General features: G+C 48.2%; 1 protein-coding gene and 1 long non-coding RNA gene across 28 annotated transcripts in view; one reads left to right on the forward strand and one right to left on the reverse strand.

Moving 5' to 3' along the window:
- The first annotated feature begins 1,402 nt into the window (after nucleotides 1–1,402).
- Nucleotides 1,403–23,568, forward strand: part of gpr137ba (G protein-coupled receptor 137Ba) — a 27,367-nt gene continuing 5,201 nt past the window's right edge. Inside the window, 4 exon segments of the mRNA XM_052496866.1 lie at nucleotides 1,403–2,105; nucleotides 8,050–8,099; nucleotides 12,733–12,955; nucleotides 15,045–15,194. Coding sequence (XP_052352826.1) covers nucleotides 1,716–2,105; nucleotides 8,050–8,099; nucleotides 12,733–12,955; nucleotides 15,045–15,194 — 813 coding nt within the window. The 5' untranslated portion in view covers nucleotides 1,403–1,715.
- On the reverse strand, nucleotides 11,000–12,565 carry LOC127915943 (uncharacterized). Of its 27 annotated transcripts, none has more exons than XR_008093062.1 (4): nucleotides 12,529–12,565; nucleotides 12,115–12,161; nucleotides 11,240–11,279; nucleotides 11,000–11,032 (listed from the first exon to the last, which is right to left on the reverse strand). It is a non-coding gene; the product is annotated as an uncharacterized LOC127915943 (long non-coding RNA). The 27 variants fall into 27 exon arrangements; XR_008093063.1 differs by lacking the exon at nucleotides 11,240–11,279 and adding an exon at nucleotides 11,320–11,359; XR_008093064.1 differs by lacking the exon at nucleotides 11,240–11,279 and adding an exon at nucleotides 11,640–11,679.

The following is a 23,568-nucleotide window of genomic DNA, read 5'->3' on the forward strand; positions in this document are numbered from 1 at the left end:
GTGGCGGGAAGCTCCAGTCCCAGAGGAGTTCAGTCAGTCAGTAGTGGGAAGCTCCAGTCCCAGAGGAGTTCAGTCAGTGGTGGGAAGCTCCAGTCCCAGAGGAGTTCAGTCAGTGGTGGGAAGCTCCAGTCCCAGAGGAGTTCAGTCAGTAGTGGGAAGCTCCAGTCCCAGAGGAGTTCAGTCAGTGGTGGGAAGCTCCAGTCCCAGGGGTTCAGTCGGTTAGTGGTGGGAAGCTCCAGTCCAGGGTTAAAGGTACAGTAGCCTGCGTCAGCTGAGTACGTAGCGTATAGTGTAATGAACCAGGGAATGGATTGCCCTCTTCCTCTCTCCCCACTTCTCTTCTCTCTCTCAACTCAAAGTCCAGCACAGCCTACTGTACTGTAACTGTAGCTTCCTGTCCACAGACCCAGCCTCCAGCCTGTCGCCTGATAAACACCTCATTCTCCACACAGATCATGTGCCTCAGCGTTCAGCCACTGGCTCGGCTCTCCTCTCCCTGCTGCAGGAAGTCTAGCTTGTTATTCTTTATACCCCCCTCCTCCACCTCTCCTCTTCTCCTCCATTCGCCCTCCATTATTTTCTTTCCTCTTAGAGCCTGACACCCCCATTCACTCACGCCATTTCTCTCTGCGCATTCACTCTCTCTGCCTCCTGCTCTGTGAGGCGAAAGAGAGAGAGAGCTGTGTCTGTGTTGTCCTGCTGTAGCCCAGGCTGAAAGAGAGAGACAGAGGACGGCTCGTGAGAGGAGGAACCGTCACTACAGTGCACCGAAGGAGAGGAAGAGAAGGAAGAAAGAAGAGGAGGAAAGGAGAAGCCCCCACTGTACCCAGGAGATCCAGGGAAAACCGTGGTAAAAACATCCAGGGAGAGAAGAAGAAGCCCCCACTGTACCCAGGAGATCCAGGGAAAACCCTGGTAAAAACATCCAGGGAGAGAAGAAGAGGCCACCACTGTACCCAGGAGATCCAGGGAAAACCCTGGTAAAAACATCCAGGGAGAGAAGAAGAAGCCCCCACTGTACCCAGGAGATCCAGGGAAAACCCTGGTAAAAACATCCAGGGAGAGAAGAAGAAGCCCCCACTGTACCCAGGAGATCCAGGGAAAACCCTGGTAAAAACATCCAGGGAGAGAAGAAGAAGCCCCCACTGTACCCAGGAGATCCAGGGAAAACCCTGGTAAAAACATCCAGGGAGAGAAGAAGAGGCCCCCACTGTACCCAGGAGATCCAGGGAAAACCCTGGTAAAAACATCCAGGGAGAGAAGAAGAGGCCCCCACTGTACCCAGGAGATCCAGGGAAAACCCTGGTAAAAACATCCAGGGAGAAGAAGAAGCCCCACTGTACCCAGGAGATCCAGGGAAAACCCTGGTAAAAACATCCAGGGAGAGAAGAAGAAGCCCCACTGTACCCAGGAGATCCAGGGAAAACCCTGGTAAAAACATCCAGGGAGAGAAGAAGAAGCCCCACTGTACCCAGGAGATCCAGGGAAAACCCTGGTAAAAACATCCAGGGAGAGAAGAAGAAGCCCCCACTGTACCCAGGAGATCCAGGGAAAACCCTGGTAAAAACATCCAGGGAGAGAAGAAGAAGCCCCCACTGTACCCAGGAGATCCAGGGAAAACCCTGGTAATAACATCCAGGGAGAGAAGAAGAAGCCCCCACTGTACCCAGGAGATCCAGGGAAAACCAAGTGAGAACCAGCCAGACCAGGTGGTCATGGAGGCCCAGGTGAGGGATCTATCCCTCCTGTCTCCCCTGGGTACCAACGAGTCCCTCCCTCCCCCCACCTTGACCCCGGCTGTACCCCCTTATGTGAAGCTAGGTCTCACTGTGGTCTACACTGTCTTCTACTCCCTGCTGTTCATCTTCATCTATCTACAGCTGTGGATGGTGCTGCGCTACAAACACAAGAGGTTCAGCTACCAGACAGTGTTTCTCTTCCTGTGTCTGCTGTGGGCTGCGTTGAGGGCCGTCCTCTTCTCCTTCTACTTCAGAAACTTTGTGACAGCCAACACACTGGGACCATTCCCCTTCTGGCTGCTCTACTGTTACCCTGTATGCCTGCAGTTCTTTACCCTCAGCCTCATGAACCTCTATTTCGCACAGGTGAGTTTAGCACAGGTGAGTCAGTACACCCTGTCTCTGTGTGGACCCTGCCTCTGTTTTAGCACATGTGAATGTCGTCCATGTGAAATAGCTAGCTCGTTAACTATGGCGCACTGGTAGCAAATCTATCGATATCGTGCAGTGACGTCAACTGTGACTCAAGAATGGGTGGTGAGTGTTGTTGTGTGCTGACGGCCTCTGTTTTCGGCCCAGCATACGGGAAGCAACACTGTTACAAGTGGAGCAGATCCACATGTATGAGACCAGTCAAGTTGTAGGTTGTTGAGGCCAGAGATGAGACCATAGCTGTGTTCCAAAACCCATACCAACATACTGTGTAAGATATAATATATACTTTTAGCAGTGGCGACCCACAGTTTTGCATGTTATTTTGGCATTAATACGTGTCACATATCAGTTTGCAAATAATGTTTTAAAAAAATCATTAACATAATTGAGTCCATAAAGCCACCTGCAGACTTGGTCTCTTCTTTGCTTTCCTGACTGAGGCAGCTCCTAAATGCAGGTGTTTCAGCCTAGATCAGTGCTTTCTTGCCTGAGGCAGCTCCTAAATGCAGGTGTTTCAGCCTAGATCAGTGCTTTCCTGACTGAGGCAGCTCCTAAATGCAGGTGTTTCAGCCTAGATCAGTGCTTTCCTGACCGAGGCAGCTACAAAATGCAGGTGTTTCAGCCTAGATCAGTGCTTTCCTGACTGAGGCAGCTCCAAAATGCAGGTGTTTCAGCCTAGATCAGTGCTTTCCTGACTGAGGCAGCTCCTAAATGCAGGTGTTTCAGCCTAGATCAGTGCTTTCCTGACTGAGGCAGCTCCAAAATGCAGGTGTTTCAGCCTAGATCAGTGCTTTCCTGACTGAGGCAGCTCCAAAATGCAGGTGTTTCAGCCTAGATCAGTGCTTTCCTGACCGAGGCAGCTCCAAAATGCAGGTGTTTCAGCCTAGATCAGTGCTTTCCCGACTGAGGCAGCTCCTAAATGCAGGTGTTTCAGCCTAGATCAGTGCTTTCCTGACTGAGGCAGCTCCTAAATGCAGGTGTTTCAGCCTAGATCAGTGCTTTCCTGACCGAGGCAGCTACAAAATGCAGGTGTTTCAGCCTAGATCAGTGCTTTCCTGACCGAGGCAGCTCCAAAATGCAGGTGTTTCAGCCTAGATCAGTGCTTTCCTGACCGAGGCAGCTCCAAAATGCAGGTGTTTCAGCCTAGATCAGTGCTTTCCCGACTGAGGCAGCTCCTAAATGCAGGTGTTTCAGCCTAGATCAGTGCTTTCCTGACTGAGGCAGCTCCTAAATGCAGGTGTTTCAGCCTAGATCAGTGCTTTCCTGACTGAGGCAGCTCCAAAATGCAGGTGTTTCAGCCTAGATCAGTGCTTTCCTGACTGAGGCAGCTCCAAAATGCAGGTGTTTCAGCCTAGATCAGTGCTTTCCTGACTGAGGCAGCTCCTAAATGCAGGTGTTTCAGCCTAGATCAGTGCTTTCCTGACTGAGGCAGCTCCAAAATGCAGGTGTTTCAGCCTAGATCCGTGCTTTCCTGACTGAGGCAGCTCCAAAATGCAGGTGTTTCAGCCTAGATCAGTGCTTTCCTGACCGAGGCAGCTCCTAAATGCAGGTGTTTCAGCCTAGATAAGTGCTTTCCTGACTGAGGCAGCTCCAAAATGCAGGTGTTTCAGCCTAGATCAGTGCTTTCCTGACCGAGGCAGCTCCTAAATGCAGGTGTTTCAGCCTAGATCAGTGCTTTCCTGACCGAGGCAGCTCCAAAATGCAGGTGTTTCAGCCTAGATCAGTGCTTTCCTGACTGAGGCAGCTCCTAAATGCAGGTGTTTCAGCCTAGATCAGTGCTTTCCTGACCGAGGCAGCTCCAAAATGCAGGTGTTTCAGCCTAGCTCAGTGCTTTCTTGCCTGAGGCAGCTCCTAAATGCAGGTGTTTCAGCCTAGCTCAGTGCTTTCTTGCCTGAGGCAGCTCCTAAATGCAGGTGTTTCAGCCTAGATCAGTGCTTTCCTGACCGAGGCAGCTCCTAAATGCAGGTGTTTCAGCCTAGATCAGTGCTTTCCTGACTGAGGCAGCTCCTAAATGCAGGTGTTTCAGCCTAGATCAGTGCTTTCCTGACTGAGGCAGTTCCTAAATGCAGGTGTTTCAGCCTAGATCAGTGCTTTCCTGACCGAGGCAGCTCCTAAATGCAGGTGTTTCAGCCTAGATCAGTGCTTTCCTGACTGAGGCAGCTCCTAAATGTTGAGGCTGAATGAACTGTTTCGCTGCCAGACAAGGCTCCGCTGATAGTGTAGCAATGGTAAGGTGTTCGGACTGCTGTTGGGACAGCGTAATGTAGGCCCTAACAGTTTGTGGGCACCGTGTGTCACCGTTATAGTGCAATGAATGTTTTGTTTAGTGTTGTGTTGTGTAGTGGCTTTGCTGGCATAAAAAGAAAGTGTTTGCCTCACCAAGATTTACATGCTAAAATCGTCCCCTGACTATTAGTTAATTTTAGTATACTGTAAATGAACGGTATTCTTTCAGCTGAGCGTACTAGCTTCACCTGTCTACCTGAAGCTGATGCTGTTGCTATGCAACCTCTTGCTAGCTTGTTAGCATAACAAATGACTAGCTAGACATTTTACGACTTTGCCTATGTTCGTAAAGTCACTCTGGATTGCCAGAATGCGCTCTGGGCGTTTGTAAAAATTCAAAGCGTTGTCAGATTGCCCTTAGGTAAATTCAGAGCGTTCAGAACGCACACCGGACGCTCTGGCCAAGGAGTAGGGTTGATCTGAGCATTCTGACCTCACAATGGCAGTCAAGCACCCAAGCTAACTGGCTAACCTGCTAACTACTTCCAGACACAAATGAGAGAACACTTCACTCTGACCATTTTACTCGCCCTAGCAGAGCTGGCTAGGCTGTTTTCATGTTATCCAGAGCGTTGGTGACTGTAACTGTAATGCTGGCAACAATTGAATTAATATTTTTTGCAGACCTTCACTGACATCGGCCATATTAAACGTGTGTTGAGCGTTCATGAATTAATCAGTTATTCTGCGCTCTGGCACACTCAGACGAGAGTGCTCTGAAATCAGAGAAGATAATTTACAAACGCACCCGAATGTCCATTGAGAACGCACAACAACTATACCACTTAGCTAAGAATGACGTAAATAATCATGTCAATAAACGTTGGGTAGTTAGTTAGATAACATATAGTTAATATACTGGCAAGTTCGATGTATTAGTAGACAACTAGCGTTAGGTAGCTAGCTAACATACCGGTAATATACATACTGATTACTGCTGTAATGACATGCTTTGCGGTTCATAAGGACAGCGTAGCTAACAAACTGTCAGCCAACAACATAATGTTGTTGTTTACCTTTATTTAACCAGGCAAGTCAGTTAAGAACAAATTCTTATTTTCAATGACGGCCTGGGAACAGTGGGCCTGTTCAGGGGCAGAATGACAGCTCGGGGGTTTGAACTCGCAACCTTCCGGTTACTAGTCCAATGCTCTAACCACTAGGCTACCCTGCCGCCCCAATAATGTGTAACTTATTTGAAAATTCATTACAGTATTACATTACTCAACATTCGTTGCATATTTTCCGCCATTTTCTTCAAATCTGAAAATGTTGTGAAGCCACACCCATTTTCTGAAGAATTGCATTATGGCCATAAAAGCAAGGAAATGTGTCCAATGCTTGTACACTTCGTATTTTGGCAGATGTAGTACAACATCCGGGAACCTTTAGCATACTAATTATATATTATATATATATTATGACTAATAAGCATACGACATAGTACATACTCATTTTACATCACAAATAGTACGCTTAGTGCGTTACTATGCGTATTCGAACACAGCTCATGTCTCTCTGAGAGGTCAGGGGTCAGAGGTCAGGGGGTGAATGCCACCATTTGGCACAGCAGTCAGACACAGACGCCGGAGCAAAAAGCTGCAACATAGTTTTGTCTAGTTTAGGATTTGTTCAAAGCTTTGGCTCGTGAAACGCTCCATAAACCGAATGAGACTACAGAACACTTTACGATTCATCATTGTGCTGCTCAGACTGGAGTCCTATTGTGGCTAAAGGACCTGCTCAGACTGGAGACGTTTGGTGGGAGAGAAAGAGTTGGCATGAGATGTTTGGTGGGAGAGACAGAGAGTTGGGATGAGATGTTTGGTGGGAGAGAAAGAGAGTTGGGATGAGATGTTTGGTGGGAGAGACAGAGAGTTGGGATGAGATGTTTGGTGGGAGAGAAAGAGAGTTGGGATGAGATGTTTGGTGGGAGAGACAGAGAGTTGGGATGAGATGTTTGGTGGGAGAGACAGAGAGTTGGGATGAGATGTTTGGTGGGAGAGAAAGAGAGTTGGGATGAGATGTTTGGTGGGAGAGAAAGAGAGTTGGGATGAGATGTTTGGTGGGAGAGACAGAGAGTTGGGATGAGATGTTTGGTGGGAGAGACAGAGAGTTGGGATGAGATGTTTGGTGGGAGAGAAAGAGAGTTGGGATGAGATGTTTGGTGGGAGAGACAGAGAGTTGGGATGAGATGTTTGGTGGGAGAGAAAGAGAGTTGGGATGAGATGTTTGGTGGGAGAGAAAGAGAGTTGGGATGAGATGTTTGGTGGTAGAGAAAGAGTTGGGATGAGATGTTTGGTGGGAGAGAAAGAGAGTTGGGATGAGATGTTTGGTGGGAGAGAAAGAGAGTTGGGATGAGATGTTTGGTGGGAGAGAAAGAGAGTTGAGATGAGATGTTTGGTGGGAGAGAAAGAGAGTTGGGATGAGATGTTTGGTGGGAGAGAAAGAGAGTTAGTTTGAAGACTAGGAACATGTCTCACTCCTACAACAGAAGCATTACTTGTATCAGTTAGTGGCTCTAGCAGATGTTAGTGGCTCTAGCAGATGTTAGTGGCTCTAGCAGATGTTAGTGGCTCTAGCAGATGTTAGTGGCTCTAACAGATGTTAGTGGCTCTAGCAGATGTTAGTGGCTCTAGCAGATGTTAGTGGCTCTAGCAGATGTTAGTGGCTCTAACAGATGTTAGTGGCTCTAGCAGATGTTAGTGGCTCTAGCAGATGTTAGTGGCTCGAACAGATGTTAGTGGCTCTAGCAGATGTTAGTGGCTCTAACAGATGTTAGTGGCTCTAGCAGATGTTAGTGGCTCTAGCAGATGTTAGTGGCTCTAACAGATGTTAGTGGCTCTAGCAGATGTTAGTGGCTCTAGCAGATGTTAGTGGCTCTAGCAGATGTTAGTGGCTCTAGCAGATGTTAGTGGCTCTAGCAGATGTTAGTGGCTCTAGCAGATGTTAGTGGCTCTAGCAGATGTTAGTGGCTCGAACAGATGTTAGTGGCTCTAGCAGATGTTAGTGGCTCTAACAGATGTTAGTGGCTCTAGCAGATGTTAGTGGCTCTAACAGATGTTAGTGGCTCTAGCAGATGTTAGTGGCTCTAGCAGATGTTAGTGGCTCTAACAGATGTTAGTGGCTCTAGCAGATGTTAGTGGCTCTAGCAGATGTTAGTGGCTCTAGCAGATGTTAGTGGCTCTAGCAGATGTTAGTGGCTCTAGCAGATGTTAGTGGCTCTAGCAGATGTTAGTGGCTCTAGCAGATGTTAGTGGCTCTAGCAGATGTCAGTGGCTCTAGCAGATGTTAGTGGCTCTAGCAGATGTTAGTGGCTCTAGCAGATGTTAGTGGCTCTAGCAGGGTCAAGAGACACTCCAACTGGTATTGCTGTGAAGCCTAGCAACTGTAATTGAGCAAATGTAGCTTAAGGCCGTTCTACTTCTTTGAACTCAGCGGTTTCAAAGGAATGTTTGGTGTCTTTAGGACAGAGAGAAAGCAGAAGTGAGAAAGCCTTGTTTTTTCTCATCCCTTTCAACAGAGAAACACAGAACATGCGATACAGTAGAATATCTGTGAGGTTTAAAGGACATTTGTCTTTCTACAGGTTGTGTTCAAGGCAAAATCGAAACATGCACCAGAGCTTCTGAAATACAGGTACGATTTAATAAACACTAAGCACCATTCAACATACAATAATGTTCCATCCTACCGACACTATGCATACTAAAGTATGTGGACACCCCCTCTAAATTACTGGATTCGGCTATTTCAGCCACACCAGTTGCTCACAGGTGTATAATATCGAGCACACAGCCATGCAATCTCCATAGACAAACGTTGGCAGTATAATGGCCTTACTGAAGAGCTCAGTGACGTTCAACATGGCACCATCATAGGATGCCACCTTTCCAACAAGTCAGTTCGTCAAATTTCTACCCTGCTAGAGCTGTAAGTGCTATTATTGTGAAGTGGAAACATCTAGGAGCAACAACGGCTCAGCCGCGAAGTGGTAGGCCACATAAACTCACAGAACGGGACCGCCGAGTGCTGAAGTACGTAGCCCGTAAAAATCGTCTGTCCTCGGTTGCAACACTCACTACTGAGTTCCAAACTGCCTCTGGAAGCTTCATGAAATGGTTTTCCATAGCCTGAGCATCCGCACACAAGCCTAAGATCACCGTGTGCAATACCAAGCATTGGCTGGAGTGGTGTAAAGCTCACCGCCATTGGACTCTGGAGCAGTGGAAACACATTCTCTGGAGTTATGAATCACGCTTCACCCTCTGGCAGTCAGACAGGCAAATCTGGGTTTAGCAGATGCCAGGAGAACGCTACCTGCCCCAATGCATAGTACCAACTGTAAAGTTTGGTGGAGGAGGAATAATGGTCTGGGACTGTTTTTCATGGTTCAGGCCCCTTAGTTCCAGTGAAGGGAAATCTTAACGCTACAACATACAATGACATTCTAGACGATTCGGTTGCAACAGTTTGGGGAAGGCCCTTTCCTGTTTCAGCATGACAATGCCCCCCGTGCACAAAGCGAGGTCTATAAGGAAATGGTTAGTTGAGATCGGTGTGGAAGAACTTGACTGGCCTGCACAGAGCCCTGACCTCAACCCTATCGAACACCTTTGGTAAGAATTGGAACGCTGACTGCGAGCCAGGCCTAATCACTCATCATCAGTGCCCTAATATTCTTGTGCAATGATCTTGTGGCTGTAACAAAGTAGGTCCCCGCAGCAATGTTCCAACATCTAGTGGAAAGCCTTCCCAGAAGAGTGGAGGATGTTATAGCAGCAATGTTCCAACATCTAGTGGAAAGCCTTCCCAGAAGAGTGGAGGCTGTTATAGCAGCAATGTTCCAACATCTAGTGGAAAGCCTTCCCAGAAGAGTGGAGGCTGTTATAGCAGCAATGTTCCAACATCTAGTGGAAAGCCTTCCCAGAAGAGTGGAGGCTGTTATAGCAGCAATGTTCCAACATCTAGTGGAAAGCCTTCCCAGAAGAGTGGAGGCTGTTATAGCAGCAATGTTCCAACATCTAGTGGAAAGCCTTCCCAGAAGAGTGGAGGCTGTTATAGCAGCAATGTTCCAACATCTAGTGGAAAGCCTTCCCAGAAGAGTGGAGGCTGTTATAGCAGCAATGTTCCAACATCTAGTGGAAAGCCTTCCCAGAAGAGTGGAGGCTGTTATAGCAGCAATGTTCCAACATCTAGTGGAAAGCCTTCCCAGAAGAGTGGAGGCTGTTATAGCCGCAATGTTCCTACATCTAGTGGAAAGCCTTCCCAGAAGAGTGGAGGCTGTTATAGCAACAATGTTCCAACATCTAGGGGAAAGCCTTCCCAGAAGAGTGTAGGATGTTATAGCAGCAATGTTCCAACATCTAGTGGAAAGCCTTCCCAGAAGAGTGGAGGCTGTTATAGCAGCAATGTTCCTACATCTAGTGGAAAGCCTTCCCAGAAGAGTGGAGGCTGTTATAGCAGCAATGTTCCAACATCTAGTGGAAAGCCTTCCCAGAAGAGTGGAGGATGTTATAGCAGCAATGTTCCTACATCTAGTGGAAAGCCTTCCCAGAAGAGTGGAGGCTGTTATAGCAGCAATGTTCCAACATCTAGTGGAAAGTCTCTCCAGAAGAGTGTAGGCTGTTATAGCAGCAATGTTCCAACATCTAGTGGAAAGCCTTCCCAGAAGAGTGGAGGCTGTTATAGCAGCAATGTTCCAACATCTAGTGGAAAGCCTTCCCAGAAGAGTGGAGGCTGTTATAGCAGCAATGTTCCAACATCTAGTGGAAAGCCTTCCCAGAAGAGTGGAGGCTGTTATAGCAGCAATGTTCCAACATCTAGTGGAAAGCCTTCCCAGAAGAGTGGAGGCTGTTATAGCAGCAATGTTCCAACATCTAGTGGAAAGCCTTCCCAGAAGAGTGGAGGCTGTTATAGCAGCAATGTTCCAACATCTAGTGGAAAGCCTTCCCAGAAGAGTGGAGGCTGTTATAGCAGCAATGTTCCAACATCTAGTGGAAAGCCTTCCCAGAAGAGTGGAGGCTGTTATAGCCGCAATGTTCCTACATCTAGTGGAAAGCCTTCCCAGAAGAGTGGAGGATGTTATAGCAGCAATGTTCCTACATCTAGTGGAAAGCCTTCCCAGAAGAGTGGAGGCTGTTATAGCAGCAATGTTCCAACATCTAGTGGAAAGTCTCTCCAGAAGAGTGTAGGCTGTTATAGCAGCAATGTTCCAACATCTAGTGGAAAGCCTTCCCAGAAGAGTGGAGGCTGTTATAGCAGCAATGTTCCAACATCTAGTGGAAAGCCTTCCCAGAAGAGTGGAGGCTGTTATAGCAGCAATGTTCCAACATCTAGTGGAAAGCCTTCCCAGAAGAGTGGAGGCTATTATAGCAGCAATGTTCCAACATCTAGTGGAAAGCCTTCCCAGAAGAGTGGAGGCTGTTATTGCAGCCATGGGTGGCAGCCAACTCCATATTAATGCCCCTGATTTTGTAATGAGACGTTCGACAGGCAGGTGTCCACATACATTTGGTCATGTAGTGTACTGTTCTATACTCTATAGTCCCTCTGTCCTCTGTCCTCTGAACCTTACTGTTCTATACTCTATAGTCCCTCTGTCCTCTGTCCTCTGAACCTTACTGTTCTATACTCTATAGTCCCTCTGTCCTCTGAACCTTACTGTTCTATACTCTATAGTCCCTCTGTCCTCTGAAACTTACTGTTCTATACTCTATAGTCCCTCTGTCTTCTGAACCTTACTGTTCTATACTCTATAGTCCCTCTGTCCTCTGTACCTTACTGTTCTATACTCTATAGTCCCTCTGTCTTCTGAACCTTACTGTTCTATACTCTATAGTCCCTCTGTCCTCTGAACCTTACTGTTCTATACTCTATAGTCCCTCTGTCTTCTGAACCTTACTGTTCTATACTCTATAGTCCCTCTGTCCTCTGTACCTTACTGTTCTATACTCTATAGTCCCTCTGTCCTCTGAACCTTACTGTTCTATACTCTATAGTCCCTCTGTCCTCTGAACCTTACTGTTCTATACTCTATAGTCCCTCTGTCCTCTGAACCTTACTGTTCTATACTCTATAGTCCCTCTGTCCTCTGTACCTTACTGTTCTATTCTCTATAGTCCCTCTGTCCTCTGAACCTTACTGTTCTATACTCTATAGTCCCTCTGTCCTCTGAACCTTACTGTTCTATACTCTATAGTCCCTCTGTCTTCTGAACCTTACTGTTCTATACTCTATAGTCCCTCTGTCCTCTGTACCTTACTGTTCTATACTCTATAGTCCCTCTGTCCTCTGTCCTCTGTACCTTACTGTTCTATACTCTATAGTCCCTCTGTCCTCTGTCCTCTGAACCTTACTGTTCTATACTCTATAGTCCCTCTGTCTTCTGAACCTTACTGTTCTATACTCTATAGTCCCTCTGTCCTCTGTCCTCTGTACCTTACTGTTCTATACTCTATAGTCCCTCTGTCCTCTGTCCTCTGAACCTTACTGTTCTATACTCTATAGTCCCTCTGTCTTCTGAACCTTACTGTTCTATACTCTATAGTCCCTCTGTCCTCTGTCCTCTGAACCTTACTGTTCTATACTCTATAGTCCCTCTGTCTTCTGAACCTTACTGTTCTATACTCTATAGTCCCTCTGTCCTCTGAACCTTACTGTTCTATACTCTATAGTCCCTCTGTCCTCTGTCCTCTGAACCTTACAGTTCTATACTCTATAGTCCCTCTGTCTTCTGAACCTTACTGTTCTATACTCTATAGTCCCTCTGTCCTCTGAACCTTACTGTTCTATACTCTATAGACCCTCTGTCCTCTGTCCTCTGAACCTTACTGTTCTATACTCTATAGTCCCTCTGTCCTCTGAACCTTACTGTTCTATACTCTATAGTCCCTCTGTCCTCTGAACCTTACTGTTCTATACTCTATAGTCCCTCTGTCGTCTGAACCTTACTGTTCTATACTCTATAGTCCCTCTGTCTTCTGAACCTTACTGTTCTATACTCTATAGTCCCTCTGTCTTCTGAACCTTACTGTTCTATACTCTATAGACCCTCTGTCCTCTGAACCTTACTGTTCTATACTCTATAGTCCCTCTGTCTTCTGAACCTTGTCCTCTGCTCTGCTTCCTCTTTGGAGTTTAGGCTGGGTTACTGTAAAGCGCTTGGTGACAACATTACCAATCAATCAATTTGATTGATTGATTGTGACCTCTACACCCTTCCTTCACCTTTGACCTCTGACCTCTAACAATGTTACTTCCTGTCCCCCAGGTTACCCCTGTACCTCCTCTTCCTGTCCATCAGTATGGTCTTCCTGGTAGTAAACCTGACCTGTGCCCTGCTAGTGAGGATGAGCACCACAGAGACCCAGACCATTGTACTGATCAGAGTAGCCATCAACGATACACTGTTTGTCCTGTGTGCCATCTCCCTCTCCCTCTGCCTCTACAAGATCGCCAAGATGTCCCTGGCTAATATCTACCTGGAGTCCAAGGTAAGAGATGTTCACACACACCAATCCTTGGTTTAAATACATGTGGATTTGAGTATCTGGTAATCATAATACTTGTTTAGCGTGTATTTGAGTATCTTTGTACTTTAAGCATTTGTACATCGTTATGACATTTCTAATGTCTTTATTATTTTGAAACCTCAGTACGTGTAATGTTTACTGTTAATTTTTATTGTTTATTTCACTTTTGTATATCATCTACCTCACTTGCTTTGGCAATGTTAACACATGTTTCCCATGCCAATAAAGCCCCTTGAATTGAATTGAGTGAGTGCACTTGCTTACACATGACGAGAGCCTGTCCTGCGCCCTGCTGAGTGTGCTGCTGTAGACACGGCTGTGTGACCATCGAGAATCAGATGGCACAGTTGGGTAGTTTATCAGCTTCTCTAACCTGGTCGTTGGTACTGTCTGGCCTACTCGTTGAGGACCATAGGAGATGTCAGCACAAACAGATCTGGGACCAGACGACCTGACATGCTCTATAAAGACATAGGAGATGTCAGGACAGCACAAACAGATCTGGGACCAGACGACCTGACATGCTCTATAAAGACATAGGAGATGTCAGGACAAACAGATCTGGGACCAGACGACCTGACATGCTCTATAAAGACATAGGAGATGTCAGGACAAACAGATCTGGGACCAGGTGACCTGACATGCTCTATAAAGACATAGGAGATGTCAGGACAAACAGATCTGGGACCAGACGACCTGACATGCTCTATAAAGACATAGGAGATGTCAGGACAAACAGATCTGGGACCAGACGACCTGACATGCTCTATAAAGACATAGGGGATGTCAGAACAAACAGATCTGGGACCAGACGACCTGACATGCTCTATAAAGATACAGGAGATGTCAGGACAGGACAAACAGATCTGGGACCAGACGACCTGACATGCTCTATAAAGACATAGGAGATGTCAGGACAAACAGATCTGGGACCAGACGACCTGACATGCTCTATAAAGACATAGGAGATGGCAGGACAGCACAAACAGATCTGGGACCAGATGACCTGACATGCTCCATAAAGATATAGGAGATGTCAGGAAAAACAGATCTGGGACCAGACGACCACATGCTCTATAAAGACATAGGAGATGGCAGGACAGCACAAACAGATCTGGGACCAGACGACCTGACATGCTCTATAAAGACATAGGAGATGTCAGGACAAACAGATCTGGGACCAGACGACCTGACATGCTCTATAAAGACATAGGAGATGTCAGCACAGCACAAACAGATCTGGGACCAGACGACCTGACATGCTCTATAAAGACATAGGAGATGTCAGGACAAACAGATCTGGGACCAGACGACCTGACATGCTCTATAAAGACATAGGAGATGTCAGGACAGCACAAACAGATCTGGGACCAGACGACCTGACATGCTCTATAAAGACATAGGAGATGTCAGGACAAACAGATCTGGGACCAGACGACCTGACATGCTCTATAAAGACATAGGAGATGTCAGGACAGCACAAACAGATCTGGGACCAGACGACCTGACATGCTCTATAAAGACATAGGAGATGTCAGGACAAACAGATCTGGGACCAGACGACCTGACATGCTCTATAAAGACATAGGAGATGTCAGGACAAACAGATCTGGGACCAGACGACCTGACATGCTCTATAAAGACATAGGAGATGTCAGGACAAACAGATCTGGGACCAGACGACCTGACATGCTCTATAAAGACATAGGAGATGTCAGGACAAACAGATCTGGGACCAGACGACCTGACATGCTTTATAAAGACATAGGAGATGTCAGGACAAACAGATCTGGGACCAGACGACCTGACATGCTCTATAAAGACATATGAGATATCAGGACAGCACAAACAGATCTGGGACCAGACGACCTGACATGCTCTATAAAGACATAGGAGATGTCAGGACAGCACAAACAGATCTGGGACCAGACGACCTGACATGCTCTATAAAGACATAGGAGATGTCAGGACAGCACAAACAGATCTGGGACCAGGTTCTATGATTCACACAAAGCTACAACTATCTGAGACAGTGTGTTTTATTTCCCAGGGAACCTCATTGTGCCAGGTGACAGCTATAGGAGCCACAGTCACCCTGCTGTACACATCCAGAGCCTGTTACAACCTGCTGGTTCTGGCCCTCACCAACGTTAAGAGCATCAACTCCTTCGACTACGACTGGTACAATGTATCTGACCAGGTAATACTGTACCACAGTGTCTTTCCTGGTCCTGGGGACCAATGTATCTGACCAGGTAATACTGTACCACAGTGTCTTTCCTGGTCCTGGGGACCAAAAAGATGCACATTTTTGTCACGACACACACAATTCCTCTAATCAAGGTTGAAGGGGGTCTAGTGGTTAATAACTGAAAGGACGTTGGTTTGAATCCGCGAGCAGAACACATGAAACATCTGTTGATGTGCCCTTGAGCAAGGCACTTAACCCTAGTTGCTCATGTAAGTCGCTCTGGATAAGAGGTAAGTCATTTAAGCGTGTTAACCCTCGCTGCCGGCCCAGTCTCGTCCTCAGAACAGGTACAGAGCAGCTGGCTGACAGATTACATCTCTCCCTGTCCCCACATGCTTCAACATCTCTCCCTGTCCCAGTCTACTGTCCCCACATGCTTCAACATCTCTCCCTGTCCCCACATGCTTCAACATCTCTCCCTGTCCCAGTCTGCTGTCCCCACATGCTTCAACATCTCTCCCTGTCCCAGTCTGCTGTCCCCACATGCTTCAACATCTCTCCCTGTCCCCACATGCTTCAACATCTCTCCCTGTCCCAGTCTGCTGTCCCCTCATCCTTCAACATCTCTCCCTGTCCCAGTCTGTTGTCCCCACATCCTTCAACATCGCTCCCTGTCCCCTCATGCTTCAACATCTCTCCCTGTCCCAGTCTGCTGTCCCCTCATCCTTCAACATCACTCCCTGTCCCCTCATCCTTCAACATCGCTCCCTGTCCCCTCATCCTTCAACATCGCTCCCTGTCCCCTCATCCTTCAACATCTCTCCCTGTCCCAGTCTGTTGTCCCCACATCCTTCAACATCGCTCCCTGTCCCCTCATCCTTCAACATCTCTCCCTGTCCCAGTCTGTTGTCCCCACATCCTTCAACATCTCTCCCTGTCCCAGTCTGCTGTCCCCTCATCCTTCAACATCTCTCCCTGTCCCAGTCTACTGTCCCCTCATCCTTCAACATCTCTCCCTGTCCCCACATCCTTCAACATCTCTCCCTGTCCCAGTCTGCTGTCCCCACATCCTTCAACATCTCTCCCTGTCCCCACATCCTTCAACATCTCTCCCTGTCCCCACATCCTTCAACATCCCTCCCTGTCCCAGTCTACTGTCCCCACATCCTTCAACATCTCTCCCTGTCCCAGTCTACTGTCCCCACATCCTTCAACATCTCTCCCTGTCCCCACATCCTTCAACATCTCTCCCTGTCCCCTCATCCTTCAACATCTCTCCCTGTCCCAGTCTACTGTCCCCACATCCTTCAACATCTCTCCCTCTCCCAGTCTGTTGTCCCCACATCCTTCAACATCTCTCCCTGTCCCCACATCCTTCAACATCTCTCCCTGTCCCCACATGCTTCAACATCTCTCCCTGTCCCAGTCTGTTGTCCCCACATCCTTCAACATCTCTCCCTGTCCCTCATCCTTCAACATCTCTCCCTGTCCCCACATCTTCAACATCTCCCTGTCCCCACATGCTTCAACATCTCTCCCTGTCCCCACATCCTTCAACATCTCTCCTGTCCCTCATCCTTCAACATCTCTCCCTGTCCCCACATCCTTCAACATCTCTCCCTGTCCCCACATCCTTCAACATCTCTCCCTGTCCCAGTCTACTGTCCCCACATCCTTCAACATCTCTCCCTGTCCCAGTCTACTGTCCCCACATCCTTCAACATCTCTCCCTGTCCCCACATCCTTCAACATCTCTCCCTGTCCCCTCATCCTTCAACATCTCTCCCTGTCCCCACATCCTTCAACATCTCTCCCTGTCCCCACATCCTTCAACATCTCTCCCTGTCCCAGTCTGTTGTCCCCTCATCCTTCAACATCTCTCCCTGTCCCCACATCCTTCAACATCTCTCCCTGTCCCCACATCCTTCAACATCGCTCCCTGTCCCCTCATCCTTCAACATCTCTCCCTGTCCCCACATCCTTCAACATCTCTCCCTGTCCCCACATCCTTCAACATCTCTCCCTGTCCCCACATCCTTCAACATCTCTCCCTGTCCCAGTCTACTGTCCCCACATCCTTCAACATCTCTCCCTGTCCCCTCATCCTTCAACATCTCTCCCTGTCCCCACATCCTTCAACATCTCTCCCTGTCCCCACATCCTTCAACATCCCTCCCTGTCCCAGTCTACTGTCCCCACATCCTTCAACATCTCTCCCTGTCCCAGTCTACTGTCCCCACATCCTTCAACATCTCTCCCTGTCCCCACATCCTTCAACATCTCTCCCTGTCCCCTCATCCTTCAACATCTCTCCCTGTCCCCACATCCTTCAACATCTCTCCCTGTCCCCACATCCTTCAACATCTCTCCCTGTCCCAGTCTGTTGTCCCCTCATCCTTCAACATCTCTCCCTGTCCCCACATCCTTCAACATCTCTCCCTGTCCCCACATCCTTCAACATCGCTCCCTGTCCCCTCATCCTTCAACATCTCTCCCTGTCCCCACATCCTTCAACATCTCTCCCTGTCCCCACATCCTTCAACATCTCTCCCTGTCCCCACATCCTTCAACATCCCTCCCTGTCCCAGTCTACTGTCCCCACATCCTTCAACATCTCTCCCTGTCCCCTCATCCTTCAACATCTCTCCCTGTCCCCACATCCTTCAACATCCCTCCCTGTCCCAGTCTGCTGTCCCCACATCCTTCAACATCTCTCCCTGTCCCCACATCCTTCAACATCTCTCCCTGTCCCCTCATCCTTCAACATCTCTCCCTGTCCCAGTCTCACTGTCCCCACATCCTTCAGCATCTCTCCCTGTCCCCTCATCTTCAACATCTCTCCCTGTCCCCACATCCTTCAACATCTCTCCCTGTCAAACATGCTTCAACATCCCTCCCTGTCCCAGTCTACTGTCCCCACATCCTTCAACATCTCTCCCTGTCCCACATCCTTCAACATCCCTCCCTGTCCCAGTCTACTGTCCCCACATCCTTCAACATCTCTCCCTGTCCCAGTCTGTTGTCCCCACATCCTTCAACATCCCTCCCTGTCCCAGTCTACTGTCCCCACATCCTTCAAAATCTCTCCCTGTCCCCACATCCTTCAACATCCCTCCCTGTCCCAGTCTACTGTCCCCACATCCTTCAACATCTCTCCCTGTCCCAGTCTACTGTCCCCACATCCTTCAACATCTCTCCCTGTCCCAGTCTGTTGTCCCCACATCCTTCAACATCTCTCCCTGTCCCAGTCTGCTGTCCCCTCATCCTTCAACATCTCTCCCTGTCCCAGTCTACTGTCCCCTCATCCTTCAACATCTCTCCCTGTCCCAGTCTACTGTCCCCTCATCCTTCAACATCTCTCCCTGTCCCCTCATCCTTCAACATCTCTCCCTGTCCCCTCATCCTTCAACATCTCTCCCTGTCCCAGTCTACTGTCCCCTCATCCTTCAACATCTCTCCCTGTCCCAGTCTACTGTCCCCTCATCCTTCAACATCTCTCCCTGTCCCCTCATCCTTCAACATCTCTCCCTGTCCCCTCATCCTTCAACATCTCTCCCTGTCCCAGTCTACTGTCCCCACATCCTTCAACATCTCTCCCTGTCCCAGTCTACTGTCCCCACATCCTTCAACATCTCTCCCTGTCCCCACATTCTTCAACATCTCTCCCTGTCCCAGTCTGTTGTCCCCACATCCTTCAACATCTCTCCCTGTCCCCTCATCCTTCAACATCTCTCCCTGTCCCAGTCTACTGTCCCCTCATCCTTCAACATCTCTCCCTGTCCCCACATCCTTCAACATCTCTCCCTGTCCCAGTCTGCTGTCCCCACATCCTTCAACATCTCTCCTTGTCCCCACATCCTTCAACATCTCTCCCTGTCCCCACATCCTTCAACATCCCTCCCTGTCCCAGTCTACTGTCCCCACATCCTTCAACATCTCTCCCTGTCCCAGTCTACTGTCCCCACATCCTTCAACATCTCTCCCTGTCCCCTCATCCTTCAACATCTCTCCCTGTCCCAGTCTACTGTCCCCACATCCTTCAACATCTCTCCCTGTCCCAGTCTACTGTCCCCACATCCTTCAACATCTCTCCCTGTCCCCACATCCTTCAACATCTCTCCCTGTCCCCACATCCTTCAACATCTCTCCCTGTCCCAGTCTGTTGTCCCCACATCCTTCAACATCTCTCCCTGTCCCCACATGCTTCAACATCTCTCCCTGTCCCAGTCTACTGTCCCCACATCCTTCAACATCTCTCCCTGTCCCCTCATCCTGCAACATCTCTCCCTGTCCCCACATCCTTCAACATCTCTCCCTGTCCCCACATCCTTCAACATCCCTCCCTGTCCCAGTCTACTGTCCCCACATCCTTCAACATCTCTCGCTGTCCCAGTCTACTGTCCCCACATCCTTCAACATCTCTCCCTGTCCCCACATCCTTCAACATCTCTCCCTGTCCCCTCATCCTTCAACATCTCTCCCTGTCCCCACATCCTTCAACATCTCTCCCTGTCCCCACATCCTTCAACATCTCTCCCTGTCCCAGTCTGTTGTCCCCTCATCCTTCAACATCTCTCCCTGTCCCCACATCCTTCAACATCTCTCCCTGTCCCCACATCCTTCAACATCGCTCCCTGTCCCCTCATCCTTCAACATCTCTCCCTGTCCCCACATCCTTCAACATCTCTCCCTGTCCCCACATCCTTCAACATCTCTCCCTGTCCCCACATCCTTCAACATCCCTCCCTGTCCCAGTCTACTGTCCCCACATCCTTCAACATCTCTCCCTGTCCCCTCATCCTTCAACATCTCTCCCTGTCCCCACATCCTTCAACATCCCTCCCTGTCCCAGTCTACTGTCCCCACATCCTTCAACATCTCTCCCTGTCCCCACATCCTTCAACATCTCTCCCTGTCCCCACATCCTTCAACATCCCTCCCTGTCCCAGTCTGCTGTCCCCACATCCTTCAACATCTCTCCCTGTCCCCACATCCTTCAACATCTCTCCCTGTCCCCACATGCTTCAACATCTCTCCCTGTCCCAGTCTACTGTCCCCACATCCTTCAGCATCTCTCCCTGTCCCCTCATCCTTCAACATCTCTCCCTGTCCCCACATCCTTCAACATCTCTCCCTGTCCCCACATGCTTCAACATCCCTCCCTGTCCCAGTCTACTGTCCCCACATCCTTCAACATCTCTCCCTGTCCCCACATCCTTCAACATCCCTCCCTGTCCCAGTCTACTGTCCCCACATCCTTCAACATCTCTCCCTGTCCCAGTCTGTTGTCCCCACATCCTTCAACATCCCTCCCTGTCCCAGTCTACTGTCCCCACATCCTTCAACATCTCTCCCTGTCCCCACATCCTTCAACATCCCTCCCTGTCCCAGTCTACTGTCCCCACATCCTTCAACATCTCTCCCTGTCCCAGTCTACTGTCCCCACATCCTTCAACATCTCTCCCTGTCCCAGTCTGTTGTCCCCACATCCTTCAACATCTCTCCCTGTCCCAGTCTGCTGTCCCCTCATCCTTCAACATCTCTCCCTGTCCCAGTCTACTGTCCCCTCATCCTTCAACATCTCTCCCTGTCCCAGTCTACTGTCCCCTCATCCTTCAACATCTCTCCCTGTCCCCTCATCCTTCAACATCTCTCCCTGTCCCCTCATCCTTCAACATCTCTCCCTGTCCCAGTCTACTGTCCCCACATCCTTCAACATCTCTCCCTGTCCCAGTCTACTGTCCCCACATCCTTCAACATCTCTCCCTGTCCCCACATTCTTCAACATCTCTCCCTGTCCCAGTCTGTTGTCCCCACATCCTTCAACATCTCTCCCTGTCCCCTCATCCTTCAACATCTCTCCCTGTCCCCACATCCTTCAACATCTCTCCCTGTCCCAGTCTACTGTCCCCTCATCCTTCAACATCTCTCCCTGTCCCCTCATCCTTCAACATCTCTCCCTGTCCCCTCATCCTTCAACATCTCTCCCTGTCCCAGTCTACTGTCCCCTCATCCTTCAACATCTCTCCCTGTCCCAGTCTACTGTCCCCTCATCCTTCAACATCTCTCCCTGTCCCCTCATCCTTCAACATCTCTCCCTGTCCCCTCATCCTTCAACATCTCTCCCTGTCCCAGTCTACTGTCCCCACATCCTTCAACATCTCTCCCTGTCCCAGTCTACTGTCCCCACATCCTTCAACATCTCTCCCTGTCCCCACATTCTTCAACATCTCTCCCTGTCCCAGTCTGTTGTCCCCACATCCTTCAACATCTCTCCCTGTCCCCTCATCCTTCAACATCTCTCCCTGTCCCCACATCCTTCAACATCTCTCCCTGTCCCAGTCTACTGTCCCCACATCCTTCAACATCTCTCCCTGTCCCAGTCTACTGTCCCCACATCCTTCAACATCTCTCCCTGTCCCCACATCCTTCAACATCTCTCCCTGTCCCCACATCCTTCAACATCTCTCCCTGTCCCCACATCCTTCAACATCTCTCCCTGTCCCCACATCCTTCAACATCTCTCCCTGTCCCCACATCCTTCAACATCCCTCCCTGTCCCCTCATCCTTCAACATCTCTCCCTGTCCCAGTCTGCTGTCCCCTCATCCTTCAACATCTCTCCCTGTCCCAGTCTGCTGTCCCCTCATCCTTCAACATCCCTCCCTGTCCCAGTCTACTGTCCCCTCATCCTTCAACATCCCTCCCTGTCCCAGTCTACTGTCCCCTCATCCTTCAACATCTCGCCCTGTCCCAGTCTACTGTCCCCTCATCCTTCAACATCTCTCCCTGTCCCAGTCTGCTGTCCCCTCATCCTTCAACATCTCCCTGTCCCAGTCTGCTGTCCCCACATGCTTCAACATGGCCACCATTATTCTTGTACCCAATAAAGGGAAGGTAACTGAGCTAAATGACTGTCACCTTCAGTCATCATGAAGCTTGAGAGGCTAGTTCAGGACCACATCGCCTTTACCTTACTCAACAACCAAGACCAAACGTCTTAAAGCCTCTCAGAGTAGGAGTGCTGGTCTAGGATCAGGTATTAAAGCCTCTTAGAGTAGGACTGCTGGTCTAGGATCAGGTCTTAAAGCCACTCGGTGTAGGGGTACTGGTCTAGGATCAGGTCTTAAAGCATCTCTGAGTAGGAATGCTGGTCTAGGATCAGGTCTAAAAGCCTCTCTGAGTAGGGGTGCTGGTCTAGGATCAGGTCTTAAAGCCTCTCAGTGTAGGAGTGCTGGTCTAGGATCAGGTCTTAAAGCCTCTCAGTGTAGGGGTACTAGTCTAGGATCAGGTCTTAAAGCCTCTCTGAGTAGGAATGCTGGTCTAGGATCAGGTCTTAAAGCCTCTCAGTGTAGGAGTGCTGGTCTAGGATCAGGTCTTAAAGCCTCTCAGTGTAGGGGTACTGGTCTAGGATCAGGTCTTCCCTGGCCATAATCCTATTCATTATGATCTAAAAGAGAAAACTGGTCCTAGATCAGCACTCCTATATTCTGAAACTCAATTTAATCCGTATTTTGGGAATTCAGCATTACAGCCTGATTGAAATGTAAAGGCAGTGTTCCCAGCGTCAGCGGTGACCGGATTCATGTTAAACGATGCATATGTAATTCATGTTAAACACTGCATATGTAATTCATGTTAAACACTGCATATGTAATTCATGTTAAACACTGCATATGTAATTCATGTTAAACACTGCATATGTAATTCATGTTAAACACTGCATATGTAATTCATGTTAAACACTGCATATGTAATTCATGTTAAACGATGCATATGTAATTCATGTTAAACGATGCATATGTAATTCATGTTAAACACTGCATATGTAATTCATGTTAAACGATGCATATGTAATTCATGTTAAACGATGCATATGTAATTCATGTTAAACACTGCATATGTAATTCATGTTAAACGATGCATATGTAATTCATGTTAAACGATGCATATGTAATTCATATTAAATGATGCATATGTAATTCATGTTAAACGATGCATATGTAATTAATGTTAAACGATGCATATGTAATTAATGTTAAACGATGCATATGAAATTCATGTTAAACGATGCATATGAAATTCATGTTAAACGATGCATATGAAATTCATGTTAAACGATGCATATGTAATTCATGTTAAACGATGCATATGTAATTTATGTTAAACGATGCATATGTAATTTATGTTAAACGATGCATATGTAATTCATGTTAAACGATGCATATGTAATTTATGTTAAACGATGCATATGTAATTTATGTTAAACGATGCATATGTAATTTATGTTAAACGATGCATATGTAATTTATGTTAAACGATGCATATGTAATTTATGTTAAACGATGCATATGTAATTTATGTTAAACGATGCATATGTAATT

The sequence above is a fragment of the Oncorhynchus keta genome, chromosome 3 (assembly GCF_023373465.1).
Source record: "Oncorhynchus keta strain PuntledgeMale-10-30-2019 chromosome 3, Oket_V2, whole genome shotgun sequence".
Taxonomy (NCBI): domain Eukaryota; kingdom Metazoa; phylum Chordata; class Actinopteri; order Salmoniformes; family Salmonidae; genus Oncorhynchus; species Oncorhynchus keta.